Source organism: Acartia tonsa, chromosome 9 (assembly GCF_053477335.1).
Source record: "Acartia tonsa isolate MP-2025a chromosome 9, ASM5347733v1, whole genome shotgun sequence".
NCBI classification, from domain to species: Eukaryota; Metazoa; Arthropoda; class Copepoda; order Calanoida; family Acartiidae; genus Acartia; species Acartia tonsa.
Window position 1 is genome coordinate 6,257,148 of NC_137268.1, and position 24,057 is coordinate 6,281,204.

Here is a 24,057-nt window from a genome sequence, read left to right on the forward strand (position 1 = left end):
AAAGAAGTAAATATTTAATAATTCAAATGAATTTACAATTATTTCCCAATTATACTGGTTTTTAAATCGACATTATCAAAGAACTGATATGTTTAAAATGTTAGTGTTAAATTTGAAAACTCAATGGAAGTGTCACAACAATCAAATTCTTAAAAAAAACAGTTGTTTTAAACTTATTATGCTGTATAATTTTCGTTTATTCAAGAAAGATAAAATATTTCAAGGTATTTCAAAAAATCAAAATGAAGTTAAAGTAATTCCATATTTAAATAGAACAAAGGTCCTATCGTTTAGGTCAATGATAGTTTTAATTAGGCTTATTAGGGCAGCTTGAGTATTAAACACTGTATCATTGGAAGACTCAAGCTCACTTATAAATTGTTATCACCTATACAGACCTGTTATGGATTTTAATGCAATAAAGTAAGTTTTTTTTATATAAAAAATTCTGACAAAAAATATTTCATAAGATAAAAAACAGAAAAAGCCGTCGCTCATATGGGTTTAGAACAAGCAAATGAGAAACAAACAAAATTAGATGTCCTTATGAAAACATGAGTTATTAATAAGAAAATCTTTGCAATTCACTACCTGTAAAATGGACTGTTGGGTATAAATTGCAATAATGTGAAATTTTTTTTATTAATTGGGGTTATTTTAAAATGTAATAAATATTATTTAAGGATTTTTGTGATTTCCCCCAAACAAGCAAGTGGATCATGTGCAAAGGAAATCAAGCAGCCTAGAGAAGAAAGAATCTATAGTTTTATCTCTATTGTATTATGTACGTCCTTAGATGGTTTTAAAAGGTTGAAGTTGTACCAACCAAACCTTCTTTGTATGTACAATTTTATCATGATTTTAATAATAGGACCTAACAATGTAATTTGATTAGGTTTCCAAGGTTTTGTCTTGTGTTTATATCTAATTCTATTTTCAGACCAATTCCAGTGTAAAAAATGTATGTACATCTTATGCTAATCTGTGATGTATAAAAGGTAAAATATTTATGTATATTGATAGTATTGACGAGTCAAGGCTATTAAAGATAAAGTGAAACGCCCATAATGCGCTAATAATTACGATTATTCTGTTCATAATCAAAGAAAGAGACGCTCCTAATGATAAAGAAATACATTTGAAGAATGGAAGTTTCATGGCTTTATCTTATAATGTATTCTCTAGGCCTATGGAGAATGCTGCGCAGCATATTGAATCACTGACACAAGCAAGACCAAGCCGAGAAGAATGCCATGGAGTACTCAAAGATTAAGCTGCTTGGGATGGACCCGTGCTTTACTAACTCCTGCACAATGCAATGTAAGATTTTAATATATTATTTCATTATATTTTTCTATTTTGCAATGCCTTGTTTATAATAACTAGTTTTGTAATAATAGGACACTGTAAAAAATTAATGTCCACAACTTTTCAATGTGAACTGGTCTGATAATTTTGTCTTTATAAAGTTTATAAGAAATTATAATAGATGCAAGCAAAAGTAAAGTAAAAGACAATTAATTCTTTCTTTCTTTTTCAGGTTTTTAAATTGTCCAAAGTATATCCAAAGCTGCATAAAAGTAATGTACATGAGCTATATATGAACAGTCTGAAACTGTGTTAAAATTTATCAGAGTGTAAAGTGACTAAATACGGGTTAGTTTGGCCAAAACCCAAAAATAATTTGTTTTTAACAGTGAAATCTTACAGGTGAGAAATAAAATATTTCCCGTACATAAATGAAAGTACAAGGTCAATTTTATATTAAAGGGTTTTTGATGCAAGGTTATTTAAAATGTTATTGATATAGGATTAATATTTAAACCCATGACTTTGAAGTTATTTTATATAATATACAAAGATTTTATATGAAAGAAAAATTGATTATATAGGAGGTTAGGAGAAATGTTGGCTCATTTTAGATCCATTTTCAAAATTTAAAACATTAGAGAAATAGAAAAGAAAAGTAATTATACAAAACTTCTGAATGGGTATTTCCAGGTTTTAGGCCTATTTTCCAAAAAAGTTTAATCAGAAAATTCATATGTATAAACGTTATTCTGTCGCATTATTTTTATAAAAGTAAAATCTTAATTTTATTTAGAAAAAGTCATCTTTTAGTAATTTGATTATTTTGTATTTAACTTTAGGATCATTGTCAAAATTATAAGATATCATTTTAACACCTCAAGAGAAAAAATATTAAAATCTTAAATATGAAGTTCATGTAGGCCTATTTTCAAAAGTAGACTTAGCAGATTAGAAATTAATATCTTACAGTATTAAAGTATTTTTTTTTAAAAATGTTACAATATTATCATCTGTTATGTAGTTTTAGTTTGTTAAAATTTAGACCTATATTTCAAAATTATTATGTAAGTTATATGTATAAAGAAAAGAAAGTAAGAAAAGTCATGTGAAATAAAACTCTTAAAAAAAACTTGATTACATATTGTTAATTTTATGAGGGAGACATTACAAGTCTGTTGTTAAAAAAAAGCGAAACTACTCTATAGATGTTAAGGTTCGTACTGTAATAGGAATTTTAGGTGTAAGACTAAAATATGATTTAAAAGAAAAACGAAATAAGAAAACAGATAGTTTACTATGAAGTAAGTCTTTGTCTTTTTTATTCTTTAAAGTTAAACTGTATCAAATAGACAGACATAAATTTTAAAAAAAACGTTTTGTTGTTAGAAAATTAGAAGTGTAGGAAAAGCTTTTTTTGTTTTAATGTTAAGAGAAATTGTCTGTCAAAAAAGGAAAAGACGTTGTTACTTTATTATCATATTGATTGATTAAAATTAAATATCCAAGCTATGCTGCCTAGGTTAGACGTATTCCTGAAAATAATATAAGAATTCAAAAAGTATTGTTAGAGTGGGGGAGGCATATCTGTTATATAGGCAGGTATTATAAAATTCAAAGTAATTTTGATAGAATATGAAAATATGTTTATTTTAAGATGGACAAAAAAAAAATATAAAGTAGTAGGATGTGCTGTCAAAAGTTTAAAGTATAGTTGTAAAAAAAAATTTAAGCATGTTTAAGAAATGGACATGTACAATTTAAATTGAAGGGGGAATATAATTTTGAGTTTTAAAATGTATTTTAATTATGAAGTAGAATCAAGGTAATACAATGAGGTTATTATTGCCTACGAAATCTTTGGCGCAAACGTCTCAGAATAAAACACATTTGGGTTCGTAGTTGCCTGCTTGAGAAAAATCAATAACAGTAGGTTGAAAGTATTCTAAATTTTTATAGTTATATTGGAAAAAATAGATAATATCCGTTGGAAAAGAGAGTATGAATAATTGTAATGATCCTGCAGTAAGTAAATAATTATACTTATGAAGTTTATAAAACTGAAAGGTATCCATTTGAATTATTGTATTAAATTAATCGTAAATAATTAGTTTAGATTGCTTACTTTTCAAAGAATGAAGTTAATATACCTGTGAACTCGTATTAGGGGTAGTTAGAGTTGTGGTAAAAATTTTTTCTCCACATGGTCTTGAATAACACAGTGGTGTATCTTTTATATTCTTCATATGTTAATCCTAAAAAAAAGAATAATATAAATGTATTAAAATATGTAAATACCACATTGAGAAATAAAAAAACGGCTATAAGCAAGCCAGTAGCCAAGGAAGGTATGTGATAAAAATTAAATAGATATAATAGTTAATCTGTTAAAGATTTTTGTTTATTATTTCGAGTTTGAAATTAATTAATTTTAAACAGTTATTTAAGTATACAAGTTTATGAAGATGAGTTTACCTGTATTATTGAGGTAAGTGTACTTTCTAGAACTGTTCTAAGTACCATCTTCTTCAATAGAATTTAAAGTTGTGAGAGGGTATACCTGAACAGAAGTTAGATACATTACTTTGTTAATAGTCAGGGGATCTTGAATTATATTATGACAATAAAAATACTATCTAGAAAGATTTCCTTTAATATAAGTTATTAAATTATTGATATAAACACAAGGGAAAGTGTGTCAATATTGAAAATCCCTAAAAAAAACATAAACATAAACTAGAGTTAGGACATTCTAAATGTTGAAACATTAAAGTTTTTGTCAGTGATATAAGAATCTGTTCTACCAAAATTGTTCGGCGTTTATAAAAGTTTAAATCATTGAACATCTTACTTCTATCTAATTGTTTGCTAAAATTAATATTGGTATCTTTAAATTGACTATTATTCCTTTAGTTTATGTTACACAAGCCTCTAATTGAACTGAAAGGTACTTGGTAAAAAAAATGTTTCATAAGGAGTTAAAATTAGCAAAGAATGTATAGTATAGTAAGTTATGTATGAAAAAATTATTTAGAAAGAAAATTTTTAAAAGGAGGTTGTCTGGGGAAACTAAAACTAGTACAATTACATTCAAGTGTGTAAGGTCAATATTTAAAATTCCATGAAACAGTTAGAATATGAATACTGGCCTACTTGTTCACAAATATTGCAGGGTTGCATTAGTTTTACAATGTAATATATGTTTTAAGGGGAAAACGTGGATAATATCCATGAAGGCTTTTGATAAGTATTAGTATCATTGCACTCAATAAAAAGAAAAATGCCTAAATAAAGTTTCGAATGTTGTCTTGATATCAAAATACGTTGATCTGAAAGCAAGTCTACCATTTACATCAGCAAAATATAGTCAATAGAGAAACATTAGTAGTAATGATTTAAAAAATGGTGATTTTTATATTTGTCAATAAATCCTGCAAACTAAGGTGAGGAGGTTCATGGATGGCATAGAATTAAAGGGAGTTGTATGTAAATTAATCAATGTAAATAAAATTGTACATTTTAGTAAAAATGTCGGAGGAAGACATAAGTTTTGAAAATCATTTTAAGAAAACATTCTCTGATAAAAATTTTAAGGTTTGTAGCAGAAGTAGGGGAAAATATAATGATATACAAAAAAAAATTCCTGCAAGGAGAAAGATTAAAGAGGTTAAATAAAACTGAATGGGTTGTACAAATTATTTTAGGAGAGTAGAAAGCTATGTAATTAAGTAAGTGCAAATCTTAGAATATCTTTTCTAACGGCACCAAAATATTATTACATTTAATTTTAGCAGAGTTTTTTCGTTGCAAAAATTGACACTGCAAAAAACTATTAACGGAAGTATAGTTTCAAGCAAAAGGGTCGACATTTTTACAGTGTTATATCAATGCTTCAAAAAGTTTTAATAATCTTTTGGCCCTTTACTGAGACGCAAGAGTACTAGTCGCTTTCGGCATATTAGCAAATGCTAATATGTATCCCAACTCACAAATTTTTCGTGTTCTTAAGGTTTGCTCTAATTTTCATTTAGTAAGAGTATACAAAATAGACTTTGAGTATTAATATTTTGATATCTTATGGGTGAAAAGTTACTAAGTTATTAAAATGTAAAAGGTGAAAAACTAATTTCATTTAAAAAAGTTATTAGGTAGAAGTGTTTTTGCTACGGGTTGGTAGGAACACCTCAATACAAGTTATTTATGTTTCATGGTCATCAATTACATAAAAGAGAGTTTTCAAAATTAAATATACAGAAAGGAAGTTGTCTCCATTGGGATATAAAATATTAGTAAAAGTACATATCTTTATGTAACAATGCAGGGAATCTTGAAAATGCGAGGTAAAAAAAAAGATTATAAAAAATTCTTGATATTTAAAAGTCGTATGTTTGTCTCCTTTCTGAAGAACAATAAAGTAGTTTATTTTAAAAATCGTGAAAAAAGGGGGGGGGGAGTAATTTAGAATCAGCAATTTTTAGTACGGTTTCACAGAGTAAAATCGAAATTTTAGTAGTTTATAAAATTATTTGCATTATTATGTTTATCTCTTTTCCCTGATTATTCAAGGAACGAAGATCTTTCCAGATCTTTTGAGATATATTGAACTTTTACTAAAACTGCCCTAAAAGTTGTTTCATTTTTCTATATTGAGATGCAATTAATTAGAATTACGTTAAAATTGTATTACTTGTAATGGTTGTCAATTCAACTATATTTAACATTTACGTTGTGCAAAAGTCTTATGAAATAGGTTGAAAAGAAAGTATATTTGCTTAAATATGAATTTCTCAAACAATTAGGTGATTTCTTGTTTAAAAAGTCCAAAAAATAAAAATTTTGAAAACGAAGCAGATTTCAAATTTTAATGTACGCATTGTGTGTAAAATGCAAAAAAAAATGATAGTTATAAACAAATTTAAGCCTCATTTGTATCTTATTTGAAACGTTCAGTATTGCTCTAGAATTAATTAAGAATCTTAGGATAAGAACCATTGCTCAACAATATTGATAAATAAAGTATAGCATCGTATTATAGACAATTTCCTGTGAATTTTATAAAAATAAATTCAGAAAATTTGTACTTTCCAGTATTTGCTAGCATGAGTATGCTAGTATGAGTACAAAAGCTACGCAAATTTTGATCTCAGTTTTCATGTTTCTTTTTTAAGTTTTAAAAATGCAATATATAATAATAGCTATGAAAACAATTTTCAAGCATAACTTTTATCTTATCAGGCTAACAACTAAATAAAAATATGTTTACCATATGCAATTTGTGATCAAACCCCTAATTGAAAAAAAATGCAAGACATAGCTTTTATTTTGAGAAAAGATTAGGGCCAACGCCCACTAGAAGCCTCTAGGTGTTCTTAAGGTGGGAGGGGGATAAGTCCACTGCCCCTCTACTTTTTAAAGTTGAGTTTTAATAAGGAATATTAAAGAAAAAAAAAGGAGGGATTTTAAATTAGGATGGTTTAGATACGCTCTTAAATTAGTTAAAAACCTTCCCTGTACCTTAAAAAGTAACATAATTGCATTGGAAAATCAAACAGATGTCATTTTTTTTATTTAAAAAATGTAAAATTGGCGCATTTGTATAAACACTCGTTGACTATCAATATTACGCAAATTTTGGGGAAACGAAAAAGAGAGGGGGGAGAACAAGTTTTAAGAATTTCTAGATAATTCAATCTTCCTTCATCCTAGAAGTATGTCATGTACAAATAAAATAGGGCAGGGATAAGACAGGTTTGAAAATATCCATAATCCATATCTGTGAACCTGAACTTCAACCACCCAATCATCGATGATGGACATGTATCATTTAAAGGAAAAAAAGAAATTAATTTCTTGAGAAGCTTTTGTATCAATATTCTTAAACTGCATTTTGGTAAAATTATATAAACTTGAACAATGAATCTAGTTGGGAGGTAGATGTTTGAAAATATGGCTATCTTAACATAAAAGTGGGAATCCTTAAAAAAAAATGTTTATTTTGAAAAAAAGTAGCATTTTGTAGTGTAAAACAGTTGTAACTTTACGTTTTTTGGGAATATCATATTATAAGATAGATATTAAACAATACATGTTCAGTGAGGGCCCGAGGTTAGTATCACTAAATCAAAGTGAATTATGTCCTAACAGTAGCATCTCAGTTTATGAAAGTTCTCATTTCTCAAAGAGATCATAATTAAATTTTATTGTCATAACAATATACTTGAAGTTATATTAAAATTTTTCAATCCCACTGGGATAGATGTGTAATATATGGGCTTGTAAGGGGAGCCTTAATTTAGAAATTTAATAAAGAATATTTATGTTTACCTGTTTTGTAGCCAAGAATTCAAATTTTGAATGCTTCTGTAAGGATGTCTAATGCCGTTGTAACTGTGTGTGCTTGTAGCAACCTCATATTGATTAAGTTCTAGTGTGTGATGTAACTTCTTTAATTTGAAAACTGCAAAAAGCTGAACCCTCTAAAACTTTGTTGCCAGAACAGATGAAATTTGTATTAGGCTTGATCGATTTTCTTTGAGAAGAAAGTTTGACAAGTTAAAAGTATTATGTCCACATTTATATAATGTTTTTTTTTGTAATTGAGATCTATAGCAGTAGCAATCTTGCGTAGAGACCTCAGAGCTCAGACTTCATAGCAATCTTCAGACTTTATCCTTTTATCATACTTTATAAAAAGAGATGAAATAATTTCGTTAGTTGTTAGGTTACCATCTATAGCATTACTAACCAGCACATATGGCGGACCAGTAAAACAGCGAAGAAAAACAGACGCAAACTGGGACTCAGTTAGTTGGCATTGCAATTGTGCATTTTTTTATATTTCTTAAGAAATCTGTTATAGAAGGATTAACTTTTCCATTCCAGAAAATTTTTGACGGACAGGAAAAGTGTTATTAATAAGGCTCAATTTATGATCAGAAAATACAGGAGAATCGTTGTTTTCTGGGAATGGAGGCAGCAGAAAAACTTTTGTTTGTTGATCAAAAACTTCATTGTGTTGTTGAATCATGTTTTCATGAATAGTTGCTTTAATTGATGCATCAATATTAAAAGAAGAAGTATTTATTTGCTTCATGTTCTTTCAGAAAAGTGATATAATCATTCACAGTATCATCAAAAAAGCTCTCCCAAGTGGATTTTTGCTTTTCCTAGCAAGTTCTACAATATATGCAGTATGGATGAGATATTCACCCCAAATATGTTTTCAGTAATTTATAAGATCTGGAGTCTTGTTTAATTTTAAGTAAGAATTCATCATATTCATCATGTTTCATGGAATCTGATTGTTCAATTTGAAATGGATGCTCAATTTCTTCATTGTCATGTAAATCTGAAGTAGAATTATAAAAAGATTTATGTTTAATTTGTTCAGTATTCAAATTTTCAGCAAGTGCTTCAGCAAAAGTTCTGTCTTGTGATTTACTGCGAGGAAATTTCATTGATTTCATTGTTTATGTCAATTATAAAAGAGAAGAAATTACCAAAGTTTGTAATGTCAATAAAATTCACGCAACCTCGTACAATAATCTGAACTTAGTAAAGTTAGGAGTGTTTAAAGTATGGTAAGAAATTAAAAATACAAATAGTTAAGTGAATGTAATGAGGTAGAAGATTGACAGAATTTCAAGAGAGTGAGCAAATTTAAAAGTATTAAGTCAAAAATGTGTCTATAAAGGAATGACAAATAATTAAACTAAATAACAATGTATAGAAGAGAAATGACTGTGCACAGTAACTAAGTTAGGTAGAAAAAAAATGCTAGCAATAAAAACTTTATTGGTAGAAGCAATAAAGACGAACTATAAGCTTTATTGGTAGAAGCAATAACAGCGGATTATAAACTTTATCGGTAGAAGCAATAAAGACGGACTATAAGCTTAATTGGTAGAAGCAATAAAAGCGGATTATAAACTTTATCGGTAGAAGCAATAAAGACGGACTATAAGATTTATTGTTAGAAGCAATAAAAGCGGATTATAAACTTTATCGGTAGAAGCAATAAAGACGGACTATAAGATCTGGTTTAAGTAAGTATTATTAAATAAGGGTTAAAAGTCCTTATTAACAATAAAGCACGTTTAAAGTCCCTAAAACGTGATATAAAAGGCCTGTATATAATCAAAGAAAAGATAGAAATAAGCGCTAAGGGATTTTGCCCGAAAGTGTTAAGAAAACGGGAATAGAATGACGTCAAAAATCCAAAATAGAAGTCTAGAGAATGTGTCTTATAAAGAAGAGAGACAGGTTATTTTATGTTTTTATAAAATATCTGTAGGTTAAATATTTTTAAAATATGTATAAAAAACTTTAATATCTCAATAAAAGGGAAGGTAAAGTAATTTATGCAAAATATAGAGAAAAGATTGACTAAGTCTATTTAAGTATAAAAGCTTTAAATACACGAGTTTATTTTGTTGTAAAAAAAACTTCAAAGCATAAGATGTGTTAAAATGTTAAACACTCAAAGAAAAGACTTAAAAGACATATAGTTTAGACACTGAGGTTAAAATAAAAGGGGACTTGTTAAATTCTCATACACTTAATGTAGAAGCTTAAGGTAGATAAAATATTCAAATTATTCATACACTTAAGGTAGAAGCTTAAGGTAGATAGAAAATGTCAAATGTTCATACACTTAAGGTAGAAGCTTAAGGTAGATAGAAATTTTATATAAGTAGAGACAGATCTTTAAAATAAATTGCGCAAAGAGTAAAATAGTCCTTAATATAGAAAATGTGAATATATTCAAAGAGAAAAATTAGTAGCTGTTTTGTACTAAAAATATGAGCATTAAGTCTCAAGGGGAAAAGTCTAAGTTAGAAATGAAAAATAAACTTTGGTTTTATGTCAAAATTTAATTTCTATTGACAATGACCTGATGCTTCTTAGAAAGAGAAATGTTGATGTAGCTAGCAGGTAGAATGTAGAAATGTTGATGTAGCTAGCAGGTAGAATGTAGAAATGTTGATGTAGATAGCAGGATCCTGAAAAATGTTCTTAAATAGAAAAAGAAAATATAAAGCATGCAAAGCAAAATAACACACACACAAAAAAAATTAGGTTCAAAGTGTCTTTTACAACTGGCCAGGAAGAAAAGAGCAGGATTTCTGTAGAGTAAAAAGTTAGGTTAGGTCAAATGCAATCTCTATTCCAAAACCGGAAACGTGCACCACATGTAAAAGCGGTATGTTCCTTTATCAAGCAAGATAGAGAAAACTCTATTTGATTTCTACTCAGAGAAAAGAAAAATCTATGTTAAGGTGTTGTCAGATAATTTCTCTTTAGACTTTAATTTGTTAGTTAAATAGCTCGTTGGTTCAGTGGTATATTATCCCTGAGTAGCAAGAAAAAAAAGTCCTTAGGTGTAAACAAAAACTTCCCTGCCACAAAAGTTTTAAGACTGTAATTTTCTAATATTCTTTTTCTTTATTAAGGTGTTAAATAAGGCGGCTCGGAAACGGGAGAGGTGCAGTACAGACCAAACAAACAGATCAAAGCAAATTTCAAGTTTTTACCAAGTTTAAAGTGGATAAGAAGATACAAGAATGTACCACTATGTACTAGTAGAGAAAAAGAAATAAATGAATAAATCAACAAAGGTAAAATTTGATTAAGTTTTCTTTTCTTTTATTTTACTTCTTACAGTTATACAAAACAAATATCTGATTAGAAAGTAAAATATATATACCACAAAAGGTAAAAATATTCAAGCACACAAGTATATACTAATTAGAAATATTATTACAATGGATAAGATACCTGGTAAATATAACCAGAACATATACTGTATGAAATGAATACTACTCAAAGACTATGCCCTTAGATTTAGAATATTATATTTATACCAAGTCTTTTGGTATTTTAAGCTTTAAGAAAAATTTAAATTAAAATTGTTTCTAAGTTTTTATGTATGCTTAAGACTCTAAGGTAAAGTATAAACTAGGAAATAAATACAAGTGTTTAACACTTGGAATCTTTAAGGAGAATGTAAGTCAAAATATTTCTAAGTTCTCTTTTATTCTTAGGGCTTTAAAATAAAGTATAAACTAAAAATAAATACAAGTGTTCTAGCACTTGGAATCTTTAAGGAAAATGTATATTAAAATATTTCTAAGTTTTCTTTTATACCTAGGGCTTTAGAGTAAAGACTAAACTAAAATAAATACAAGTGTTTTACACTTGGAATCTTTAAGGAGAATGTGTGTCAAAATATTTCTAAGTTTTTTTTATACTTAGGCTTTTAAGGTAAAATATAACTAAAAATAAATACAAGTGTTTTGACACTTAGAATCTTTAAAGAAAAATGTATATTAAAATATTTCTAAGTTTCAGGAAAAATAGAAGAGAGATATGACACTTAGAAAAATCAAAGAAAACTCAAGTAAGAAAATGGCAAAGTATGAAATCTACTTAAGAACTCCTTTATACTCTACTAATAGAAAACCTTATTGAACCTAAATTATAATGCTAACCTTGATTAGAGCTAGAAGCTGAGTAGTGAACAATCTTCCCAAGACTGATACAAAAGTCTTGAGATTTGCCCTTTTTATACTAAATTCTGGCTATGACATCAGAGCTTTTAGCTTGTAAAATCTAGATTCAATTTAGGTCATGATAGTAAAAAGACTATAAAATGAAAAGCTTCTAAAGCACTAGATATCTTATGTAATACAATTGTTGAATATATGTTAGAGTATTTGATTTTCTTTTCTTGTTTTCAGTGTTCTTATTTGTTTCTGTTTTCTCGCGTAGTAGTTAGATGTCTGTGTTTATCCTGAAAAAAATAGTTTCAGTTTTTGTAAATATTTTCATCTTATGATTTTTCTTTACCTAGTTCTGCCTGTGTATTATCCAAGAAATATTCCCCTGAGCGTGTGTGTGATATGGAGTGTTAGGCCATAAAATTTTCTTTATGCTAGGTGCATAGCTTCTCTATACTTTTTTCTGTCTTGCACTTATTTAGGACATATTTTCGTCCTAACAATTCTCAGTTAAAAAAAAATTGGTGCTTCCAGCACCAAAACCGGCAAAAACAGGCAGTTAAACTTCTGTACCCCTACTTAACCCCCTGACAGACCCCCCCTCTATCTCGGCTCCTGTTACAGATAGAGACGTAAAACTTTTTTCTGGTTGTTCATGTGTATTTTTAGAGAATTACTTTTTCTAGTCATAGCAGTCAGACCGCTCCTTATCCGCTTTTTAGCGGCCAGCCGCTAATTATTGAAACAGCTGTAGAGCGGACAATTTTAAAGCTAAGAAAACCAAATTTTATGACAAACTAGTATTTTTCATAATAAAAAAAATACCTTTTCTGACCATCCCCAAAAAAATTACAAATAATGGAAACCACCAATTTTGGTGGTAAAACGGCGGTTGGCGGCACTAAATAATATTTTTATCTGTTTATTGTTACAACTTATTAAGATATTATTCTCAGTTAAAAAAAATTGGCGCTTCCAGCACCAAAACCGGCAAAAACAGGCAGTTAAACTTCTGTACCCCTTCTTAACCCCCTGACAGACCCCCCCTCTATCTCGGCTTCTGTTACAGATAGAGACGTAAAACTTTTTTCTGTTGGTTCAATTTTTGTATGTAGTCTTTATTGTGATCATAAACAGATAAAACTAGTGCCGCCAACCGTTTTACCGCCGAAATTTGCGGTTTCTATTATTTGTTGTTTCTTGGCGATGTTCAGAAAAAGCATTTTTTTTTGTTATAAAAAATAATTGCTCGTTATATAATTTTGTTTTCCTAGCTTTAAAATTGGCCACTCCACAGCTTTTTTAATATTTAGTGGCTGGCTGCTAAAAAGCGGATAAGGAGCAGTCTGACTGCTATGACTAGAAAAAGTAATTCTCTAAAAATACACATGAACAACCAGAAAAAAGTTTTACGTCTCTATCTGTAACAGGAGCTGAGATAGAGGGGGATGTCTGTCAGGGGGTTAAGTAGGGGTACAGAAGTTTAACTGTCTGTTTTTGCCGGTTTTGGTGCTGGAAGCGCCAATTTTTTTTAACTGAGAATAATATCTTAATAAGTTGTAATTATAAACAGATAAAAATATTATTTAGCACCGCCAACTGCCGTTTTACCGCCAAAATTTACGGTTTCCTTTATTTGTTGTTTTTCGGCGATGGTCAGAAAAGGTATTTTTTTTATTATAAAAAATACTAGTTTGTCATAAAATTTGGTTTTCTTATCTTTAAAATTGCACGCTCTACAGATGTTTTAATATTTAGCGGCTGGCCGCTAAAAAGCGGATAAGGAGCAGTCTGACTTCTATGACTAGAAAAAGTAATTTTCTCTAAAAATACACATGAACCACCAGAAAAAAGTTTTACGTCTCTATCTGTAACAGGAGCCGAGATAGAGGGGGGGTCTGTCAGGGGGTTAAGTAGGGGTACAGAAGTTTAACTGCCTGTTTTTGCCGGTTTTGGTGCTGGAAGCGCCAATTTTTTTTAACTGAGAATAATATCTTGATAAGTTGTAACTATAAACAGATAAAAATATTATTTAGCGCCGCCAACCGCCGTTTCACTGACAAAATTGGCAGTTTCCATTACTTGTCATTTTTTTTTAGCGATGGTCAGAAAAGGTATTTTTTTTATTATAAAAAATACTAGTTTGTCATAAAATTTGGTTTTCCTAGCTTTAAAATTGGCCGCTCTACAGCTGTTTTAATATTTAGCGGCTGGCCGCTAAAAAGTGGATAAGGAGCGGTCTGATCACTATGACTAGAAAAAGTAATTCTCTAAAAATACACATGAACAACCAGAAAAAAGTTTTACGTCTCTATCTGTAACAGGAGCCGAGATAGAGGGGGGGGTCTGTCAGGGGGTTAAGTAGGGGTACAGAAGTTTAACTACCTGTTTTTGCAGGTTTTGGTGCTGGAAGCGCCAATTTTTTTTTAACTGGGAATAATATCTTAATAAGTTGTAACTATATACAGTGAAAAAAGGGACCAAAAAAAATATTTTTTAGGCCTTTTTAAAAGGCAGTTTTGAAATCCCGTTATTTCAAAAAAAAAATTAAAATGCTTAGAGAATGGCTTGGAAGGTGAATTTAGGTGTTCTGCATATTTCAACTTAAACACATGAGGCCTAAGATATGATATCCAAAAAATCTTTTGTCAAAGTCTACTCTACACCTAGCGCTGGTGATTTCATTTTTCACAGTTATAAAATGCATGATTTTAGAAAACTGACTGGCGCTAGGTCTAGAGTAGACTTTGACAAAAGATTTTTTAGATATAATATCTTTGGCCTTATGTGTTTAAATTGAAATATGCAGAAGAGCTGGAAACCTGCACATTACTGAGATATTGTTAAAACCGCCGTGCTACCGTTATCTGTTGATATTTTACATGCCTGGCGCTAGGTCGCCAGAAGAGATAGAGAGCTGAAATTTTGTACATATATTTCTAGGCCCCTAAAGTAACTTTTTAGGTTAGCAGAAGATTGAAATTCGAAAAACGGTATTTTCATGAAAAGATCTAGTGTGCACCCCAATCATTTAAGGGCTTTGTATTCAAAGGGGGGTAAGAATTGGTCAGAAAAATAGCCTAAAACCTCCCCACATTATATATCTTTACTTGCTACTTCGCCCCTAGTCTCTAGGTGCTTTGTCCCAAGAGGTAATTTAAGTACTACTGGAGCTGCCACAACTAATTTCAAATAATTTTTAAAAAAATTGGGGGCGGGGATATTTTTGTTTATGGAAGGTTGGGGGTGTCCCACCCCCCAAGAAAATAGCTTAAAACCACCACAGAACCAGTATCTATGTCACCTAAAGAGTGGAGCAAAATCGCTTTAGCAGTTACCCAGATCTTAAGCTTCAGACACAAGCAGACGGACAGACTGACAGACAGACAGACGGACAAGCATAAAAACAACTTACCTATACCACTTAACTGAATATAATTTGTCTCCTTCTAAGTCATAATTACAGGACAGTTGTACATCTTCACCCTTAACAAAGAAAACAGTTATTATAGACAGCTTTCCGCGGATAGTAAAATGAAAAAAAAAGAATATTTCTAATCTATATGTTTTTGATTAATATTATATGATGCATGATTTCCCAGTAGGACTCAGAAGCGGTTCTAATTCAGCGGATCTTTAAAGTGAAATTAAAGTGTCTCTATCCTAAATAGGAGCTATATTAATTACAATTTCTCCCAGCATCTCGAGTCGGACAGACAGACGTGCAAACACTTTTAATGAGCTACTAAAAACTTGAATATAACCCATCATAACATATTAATAATGTTATTTTATGAATGTTATGGAGCTTAATTATTATAGAAAATATTGTAGATTTGTTTTATGCATTTCAATTATTCGATTGATCTGATTTTTGAAATACTAATTCATAGGACAACAATTTACAATTTTATAAGCGAATCTTCTCCATAATCAAGTTCCTTAAACAATATCCTGCATGTAAGCAGTTTTTCAACAAATTGACTTACAATTTGTTTCGAATTCTATACATTTATATTCTGATCATTCAGTTCTGACACTCTACAAGTGTTAATGTTCGCTTAAATAGATATTAATATTAATATAATTGGAATATTAATAAATAAAGAAATAAAGTTAATCATATCCATAAGTAACGCAACAATAACGATCTAACAACACTTTTGATTGAAACAATGCACCAATTGGGTTCTCAATTTTAGGAAAGCATCATATAGGTCCAAGGATGGTTTTAGGACATCTTATAATTTGGTTTAAGGCTAATTTTTTGACATCTCTACCCCTTGAAATACAAAGTGCCTAGATGCTAAGGCGCAACCGCTAGTAGTCAAAATTATATGTTCTTTATAAAATAGACGGACTCTTTAGAAATCGTCATATTATAGAGTATCTGCTCTGATAAAAATGAAAAATATTTAAAGAATTTTTTTTTTCTCTCTAAAAATAGGTTTTAATGATATTAAATAAAAGTTTTCGGCGTATTTGATTTAATTTATTCAAAACTAAAGTTTTCACTGAGTTTTAAACATATTTACATATACATACAGGAAATTATGTCCATAAGTAACAGGGTGTCTTTCCTCTGTCCGTTTGTCTGTTTGTACCGATGATATGGTACTTCTTTAGTCCTGGGAAGGTTTATATCTATTTTGGGGAAGGTACCAACACTCTTCAGAGAGAAATAGCCCATAGAAAAATGACAAAAAAATTTTTTTTATACTTTTTCTTTTAAAACTAAAATTTAAAGGCCTCTAGGGGCGTAGCCGCAAGTTTTAAATATAGAAATAATTTGTAAAGAAACAGCATATTAATTAATAATCATATTAATTTAACCACCTTTCATTTTATACATTTTATAGATGGGTGGAAAGTTATTTAAATGAATTAATAGATGATTATAATATAGATATTTATGTTGAATAGATAGCTAGGGAGATAAATACATAGATGAATGGTTGGATGGATGAATAGATGGATGGATAGATGCATGGATAGATGGATGGATGGATAAATAGATGGATGGATAGATGGATAGATAGATGGATGGATAGATGGATGGATAGATGGATGGATAGATGGATGGATGGATAGATGGATGGATAGATGGATGGATAGATGAATGGATAGATGGATAGATGAATGGATAGATGGATGGATAGATGGATGGATAGATGGATGGATAGATAAAGAGATTGATGTATGTGCAGTAGAAGGGATAGTTGGATTGATGAATAAATAGATGGATAAATGGATATGTATGGATAGATGGATAGACAGATTGATGGGTAGATGTATGAATGGTTGGATGGATAGTTTGGATATTGAAATAAGGCTGTCTGATATATGGATGAAGTGAACGAACAATAAATAGATTGATATAAAGACGGAAAGATAAACTGATGGATAAAGTTTATAAGTAGATGGATAATTAGATGGATAGATAAATGGATGCATATACATATTAATGGATAGATGTATAAACATATGGAGATTGATGGATAAATAGATGTATAAATACATAGATAGATAAATTATTAGATTAATGAACAAATAGTCGTATAGGCAGGTAGATTAATAGATCTAAGGATAGATTGATCAAAAAACATTCTAAGGAAAAACTTTAATTTCAAGACAACATTTCTCTGTGCGTATATGCTCTACTAATCAAATAAAACTTTACTTTCTATTATTTCTACGATAATTCATAATAACTTAATAGGCTATCATTAAATAATTTACGTACTAAATGTATAATCAGTAGCGAAGCTAATGCATAATATAGGAAAGTATGTACGTCCGTCATTCTAAGACAGTGGACGATAAATTGCTGTAAATCCCCAATGATGATAAACAAAACTGAACCAAAAAAATCTGGCTAACGAAAGAGAGAGAGCATGTTTGTAAAACTTTTGTAACTATTGTAATTTATTTTTCATTGTCCCCTCCTTACCTGATATTCTAAATAATTTTCTTCTTGGTCGATAGACGTAATAATTAATAACATAAATGGAACCTAGTAAAAGTGGCTGAATCAGATTATGACGTCAAAAAAATTAACCAATTAGAGGCCAGTATACACAGTGATTGACCAATGGTAAAATTTATAGTGGCCTCTCATTGGTTAATTTTTTTGACGTCATAATCTTAAGGAGTCAGCCAATTTTACTAGCTTCACATAAATGTTTAAAGGTTAAGTTTTGTTTGACGCAAATATTTTAATCGTTCAACTGAATTGGTACTTTCCCTTAAAGTGTCTAGCGAGCAAAGAAACCCTCAATCTCAATCTTTTTTGAAGTCATTTGAGAATAGTTGTATTTTTTCTTTCTGTTTAACCCCTGCAGGATGACCTAACAAATAAGGGTCTATACCTAAGACTTGCAAACTCTTCAGGCTACCCATTACCCAATTTAACCTAACCTAAACTAGCTTAAGGTAACCAATTTGTTTCAAAATTAGAAGAGTGATGGACCGGGGGAGGGTTTCTGTTCATTAATAGACATTTACAGGAAATCTGCCACTTAATTTTGTTAAACAGTTTAATTTCATTAGAAATAGCTTAATAAGTTAATATTAATACAAAATATAGAATAGATAGATTATAATTAATATGGTAATCATAGGAATCTTTAAAAGAAAATCCAGAAGTCTATTTCTCATAGTAGGCAAGTATATAGCGTCAGAGATGAATCAGTATGACATCATCCATTGGTCTATTACAATGGATACTGGCCTATTATTGGTCATTTTATTGTATGAAGTCATTTTTTGCGGCATTTTATGCTGTTTCGCAGTTATCATACAAAATTTCTTTTGAAGCATGAACGACAAATAGACGGACAAACCAATGTATAGACTAGATGCACACAGGTCATATGAATCTTTACTAAAAATTCCAGTTGTCTTCGCTACTATCAAAAATTTTCAATTAAGTTATATATAAAGTTTTGAAGTTTGTTGGATATTAAGTAACAATACCTGGATAGCGTGATCTGGAATATAGAAGGATTCTAACCGCAATGCCGAACCTGAAATAAACACATAGAAATTAGATTTTTGTTAGCCCGAGTCCCGCAGGGTTTAAGCATAGGAACCACCACCTTACCTTCAATTTTCCTATAAATAAACAGGGAGAGGGGTTTTGGGTGCTGAACAGTTACTTTACATGACAGCGAATTTCCTAGGATTTAAATTTAGCAGACAGAATGACAAACGAACATCCTGGTACTTGTATGTATTTTCATTCAATTAATACAGGTGGACTCTTAATTAGTAAATTACGATATTTGATTGATATAGCCACGTATTGTCTAGAGATCAAATCATACATATTTAGAAGATGAATTTTAAACAAGGATGGTAACATGCATAAAAGCGAATATGATTAAATCGTACAGACAAACGAACATTGAGTAACTACACTTTCAATATTATAGCAACATAATATTATTTTTAATTCTTAGTAAATTTTTTTACAAGGTGTTAGACTTGATCAAAGAGATGCTTCGGTTTTTACGATGCTTAATTATCCTATGAATTAATATTTTTAAAACCATGAACATATAACAATGCAATTTAAAACAAATTGAGTGAAAAATATTTTTTCCAATTTCAATTCATCTTTTTTAAAATTATAACATTGTTTTCTAAGCACTTTGGAGGGGTGCGAAACAATAGTTATAAACAATCCTTGGACCTATGAGAAGCTATATTGTACAGGAGGAGATCCTTCGGTTCAGACAGACAGACATCCTGTTACTTTTATAAAGGGATAAATACAAATACATATGATAACTATATAAACAGGTGAACCCTTTCATTATATTTTGATTGATAAGATTGGAAATATTGATCAAATCATTAAATTTCATTATGTCACTAATTACAATTATAATTACATTATGGCAAGGAGGAAGGGAGGGGACATTGGACTGTAAATTACTCTGGTAACCAAAGTTATCTTACTTGTTATCTATAAAATTTTGGGTACTTTCAATAAATCTTCATTGATTTGATCCAAAACTTCGACCAATAATGACAATATACAGAAAAGGTAAATTTGTTTATCATCAATGAGTATGTATATTTAATTATTATCTATTGTCTTATCTATGCTGAAGATTTCTGCATTACTGGTTGAATTACTACTATATAACTCATTATATATCTAAATTTGTGCGTTTATTCTATTGTATCAAGTAGTAAGGATTTTTGTTCGTCCGTTAAGACCTCAATAACCACTGAACCGCTAAATTCACAATTTTTGAAAAACTTGAAAAAAAATGTGTGTTATGTAGTGATTTATTATTGTTTAAATTTTCGGAAATGTTTCGCTGTATCATACTTTATTCTTCTTTATCATGTCAGTTTATGTTATTCTTAAAAATTACAAATCGAACCTTATTCCAAATTTAGTTTAGATTTTATACAATAGGGCAAATTGCAAAATTTTGTAGATATAAATCTAAGTCAACTTTAACAAGGATGACATTATAAAAAGTACATAAATTAACATAACAACAACTGTTATTAAACTGTTTCGGTAGGAATTTTCATTAGATTTTCACAGTTAGGGTAATAACTGTATTTATGAATTTTAAAGAAAATCAATAAACTAAGAGGTCGTGGAGATTAATTGAACATACGGACAGATTAAGTTAAAGAGTAGCTACTCTACAATAAAAAATCAAGCATATGCACCAAATTTGTACAACATATAGAAGTCAACCAAAAAGTAATCCGCAAATTATATCCCTCTCTCTATTTTGGTCTCCACCCCCCCCCCCTCACCCCCATTGTATGTGTCCTACTATTAACTGAGTTATATTGATGACTTTATATTAGCACACACACCCAGGTATATATGGATAGGTAGATGATCAAATACTTTTGAGCAGATCATTTCAGTCCAGATTTTTAACTAGCTAACGTTTGATAATAGATAAATATCAATTTATTCAACACTTTTTTAATGAAGTTAGGTTTCTTATGAGAGGGTTGATTTTACCCGAAAATAGTTGTAACCTTACCTGGACCTATAAGAAGCTTCACTACAAAGTTGAACCATATCGGTCCAGTGGTTAGCGAGATCTTACTGTACCAACATACAGACACAAATACATCCTGTTACTACTTTTATATAAGGATTAACCTATCCCCAAATTTCCTGACACATGAATTAAGAATTAACCAGCTAGAAAACTAAACATATACATAGGTGTGCGCTCATTTCCGCCAAATTAAAATTTAGCATGTTTCTAGGTGATTCTGTTATTTAATGTTCTGCTGCGTCCCAATAATTTAGTAGAGCACATAGAGCCCAAAAATAGCCTAAAATCATACCCTGACTTGTTTATAGATCAAAATAGCATAAAACCATCTCAGGACACAGTTATGGAATCTCGACCACAATGATTTTTTTATCCAATCTTGACAAGTGAGGTATTTTTGGAAAGAGGAATATACATAGAAAACGCCTATGTAAACTAGAAAATCCGCAGAAATCATATTTGCAAGTTATTTGCAAAAATCTGCAATGTTAATTTGCAAAATTTATTTCATGCCTTAAATGACTTATTTAGACAAAAATCTTTTTATGAAATGTGTTTATCTATAAGTTTAGAACATAATTAAGCCAAAAAAATTTCTTTAGTGTTACTTTTTTCTCCTTATATATGAAGAAAGCAGTTTCTCACAATTTATGATAAAAAAAGGTATAGGAACAAAAAATATGTTTTTTCTTGATGTAAACACAATAATTGGCATAAAATCTATCATCCTAAATGTTAAAATCAGATATAGACTCCTTTTTAGAGCAAATATAGTGTAAAAAGTAACCAAGACATTTTTGCAAAGTATAAAAATCTAAAGAAAATAGTTCTTTTGGATTTTGATATACATATCAGATAAATGTATATAAAATTAGTGATCAAAAACTATAAAACAAGTTAAAACTTTTTTCAACCCTATCATTGATTAAAATGCACTTTTAGGTTTACTCATTACCAAAGTTGCACATAAAAACTCTTTTTATTAAGTTATTAAACAAAATAAATTCAAATCAACAATTAGGCGTTTTTTATAATGCAGTAGGCCATTTTGTAGTTGGTTTTTTGGCATTTATTTTGTTTAATTACTACATAAAAAGAGTTTTTATGCACTACTTTGGTAATTCTTAAACCTAAAAGTGCAATTTAATCAATGACAGTGTTGAAAAAACCTTTAACATGTTTTATAGTTTTTGATCACTAATTTTATATACATTTATCTGATATGTATATCAAAAGCAAAAAGAACTATTTTCTTTAGATTTTCATACTTTGCAAAAATGTCTTGGTTACTTTTTGCACTATAATGACTCTAAAAAGGATTCTTTATCTGATTTTTACATTTAGGATGATAGATTTTATGCCAATTATTGTGTTTACATCAAGAAAAAACATATTTTTTTGTCCCTATACCTTTTTTTAACATAAAATGTGAGAAACTGCTTTTTTCATATATAAGGTGAAAAAAGTAACACTAAAGAAATTTTTTTGGGCTTAATTATGTTCTAAACTTATAGATAAACACATTTCATAAAAAGATTTTTGTCTAAATAAGTCATTTAAGGCATGAAATAAATTTTGCAAATTAACATTGCAGATTTTTGCAAATAACTTGCAAATATGATTTCTGCGGATTTTCTAATTTGCATAGGCATTTTCTATGTATATTCCTCTTTCCAAAAATACCTCACTTGTCAAGATTGGATAAAAAAATCATTGTGGTCGAGATTCCATAACTGTGAGGACCTGTTAAAAGCTTCACTGTTAAGGAGAATTTTATCTGTTCAGCAATTGGCAAGATCCTTCGATGCAGACAAAAAGCTTTCTTCTTTATATGATAGAATATATCAATATTTTTATCCCAGTTGACAGTTTTGCTATTTAATATTTTACATTTTTATGTGAACGTACTTAAAAGGACAGGTGTTCAAAGTCAATTGAAGCAGTAGTAGTAGGAGAGTTAGCAGCTACTACTATAGGGGGAAAATACATGTATTCATACATTCAAACAAGGATATAGGTATGGGGTAATGGAATATAAATTTATCATTATGAAATTATCAAATTGTCTCCTGTTTACATTATTTTATGAAACTAAATTATCCCTTCTATAACTAAAATTATTGTTGAAAAATTTTGACACTGCTTGTTTGTCCTACCCAATTAAGATATAATAAAAGTTCCCAAAGTTTTTCAGTCAACTAATGAGAGATTGTGACTGTAAAACTTTGGGTACCAGTGTAATTTACAGACCAATGTTCCCTCTTTGTCTTTTCCTCACATTCCCCTCGTAAGACAACCATTATTATTATTATTATTATTTTGTTTATTGCATTACCTATCCTTATACTCCTGAAAAACTCCAAGGGTGGTTTTAAGGGGTGGTGGTAAGGTGGGGCAAGGGGTATTTATATACATTATAAAATTAGGTAGCCCCCTATTAAGAAGCTCTAAAAAGTTTCTTTTCTAATATAGACCAAAAGGGGTTATTGTTAAAATTACTATTTTGCCAGTAAGATTCGGCTTTCAAGGGAAGCCCTCTTAATGTAAATATGTTAGTGCATAACGTTCACTTATTACCGTAATATAAACAAGGATGACAACATCCATAAAAGCGAAGCACTGAAATGATAGGACAAACGGACATTAACACTTGTATAGTATCTGAACTGAAAAATCGGAACATAAATGTATAAATGTCGAATCAAAATTGTAGGTAAATTTGTTGAAAAACTGCTTAAAAATAGGATAATGTTTATGGACATACTTACATTTTTGGACTTGATTATAGAGTTGCTTCCTTTATAATATTGTTCTTTGTTGTCCCAGGAATCAATATAACAAAAATCAGATCAAACGGATAATTAAAACACTTGAAAATTTGTTGTTAAAAAAGTAGAAAAATCAACATGTTTAAAATGGACGTACGGACATTCTGGTAATGGTTATAGAGTTGCTACGCTTTCTAAATCGTACCCAACTACTACAGGAATCATCATGCAAAGTTTGAAATCGATAGGACAATTCTAACATGCCTAAATTAACGAATAAAAGCTATCTATCTCGGACGGACGGACGGACCGACCCTAATTATAAAAAAGCTTCGCTTTTAACAATTATATGAACATTAAAGAATTATACTTCCTGTCTAACTTCGAAACCGATTCTCTGGATTAGAAACGGTATGCATCGTATTACAGACAATT

General features: G+C 29.7%; 2 protein-coding genes across 3 annotated transcripts in view; both read right to left on the reverse strand.

Moving 5' to 3' along the window:
• LOC145328087 (uncharacterized) overlaps positions 1 to 24,057 on the reverse strand; it is a 633,740-nt gene that overhangs the window by 264,017 nt on the left and 345,666 nt on the right. The gene's annotated exons all lie outside the window — the stretch shown is intronic.
• Positions 1 to 24,057, reverse strand: part of LOC145328082 (cell adhesion molecule 4-like) — a 92,992-nt gene that overhangs the window by 34,644 nt on the left and 34,291 nt on the right. Inside the window, exons 2-3 of the mRNA XM_080171645.1 lie at positions 18,783 to 18,832; positions 15,223 to 15,293 (exon numbers count right to left, since the gene is read on the reverse strand). Of these exons, the coding sequence (XP_080027771.1) occupies positions 15,223 to 15,293; positions 18,783 to 18,832 (121 nt within the window). The remainder of the gene's footprint in view (positions 1 to 15,222; positions 15,294 to 18,782; positions 18,833 to 24,057) is intronic.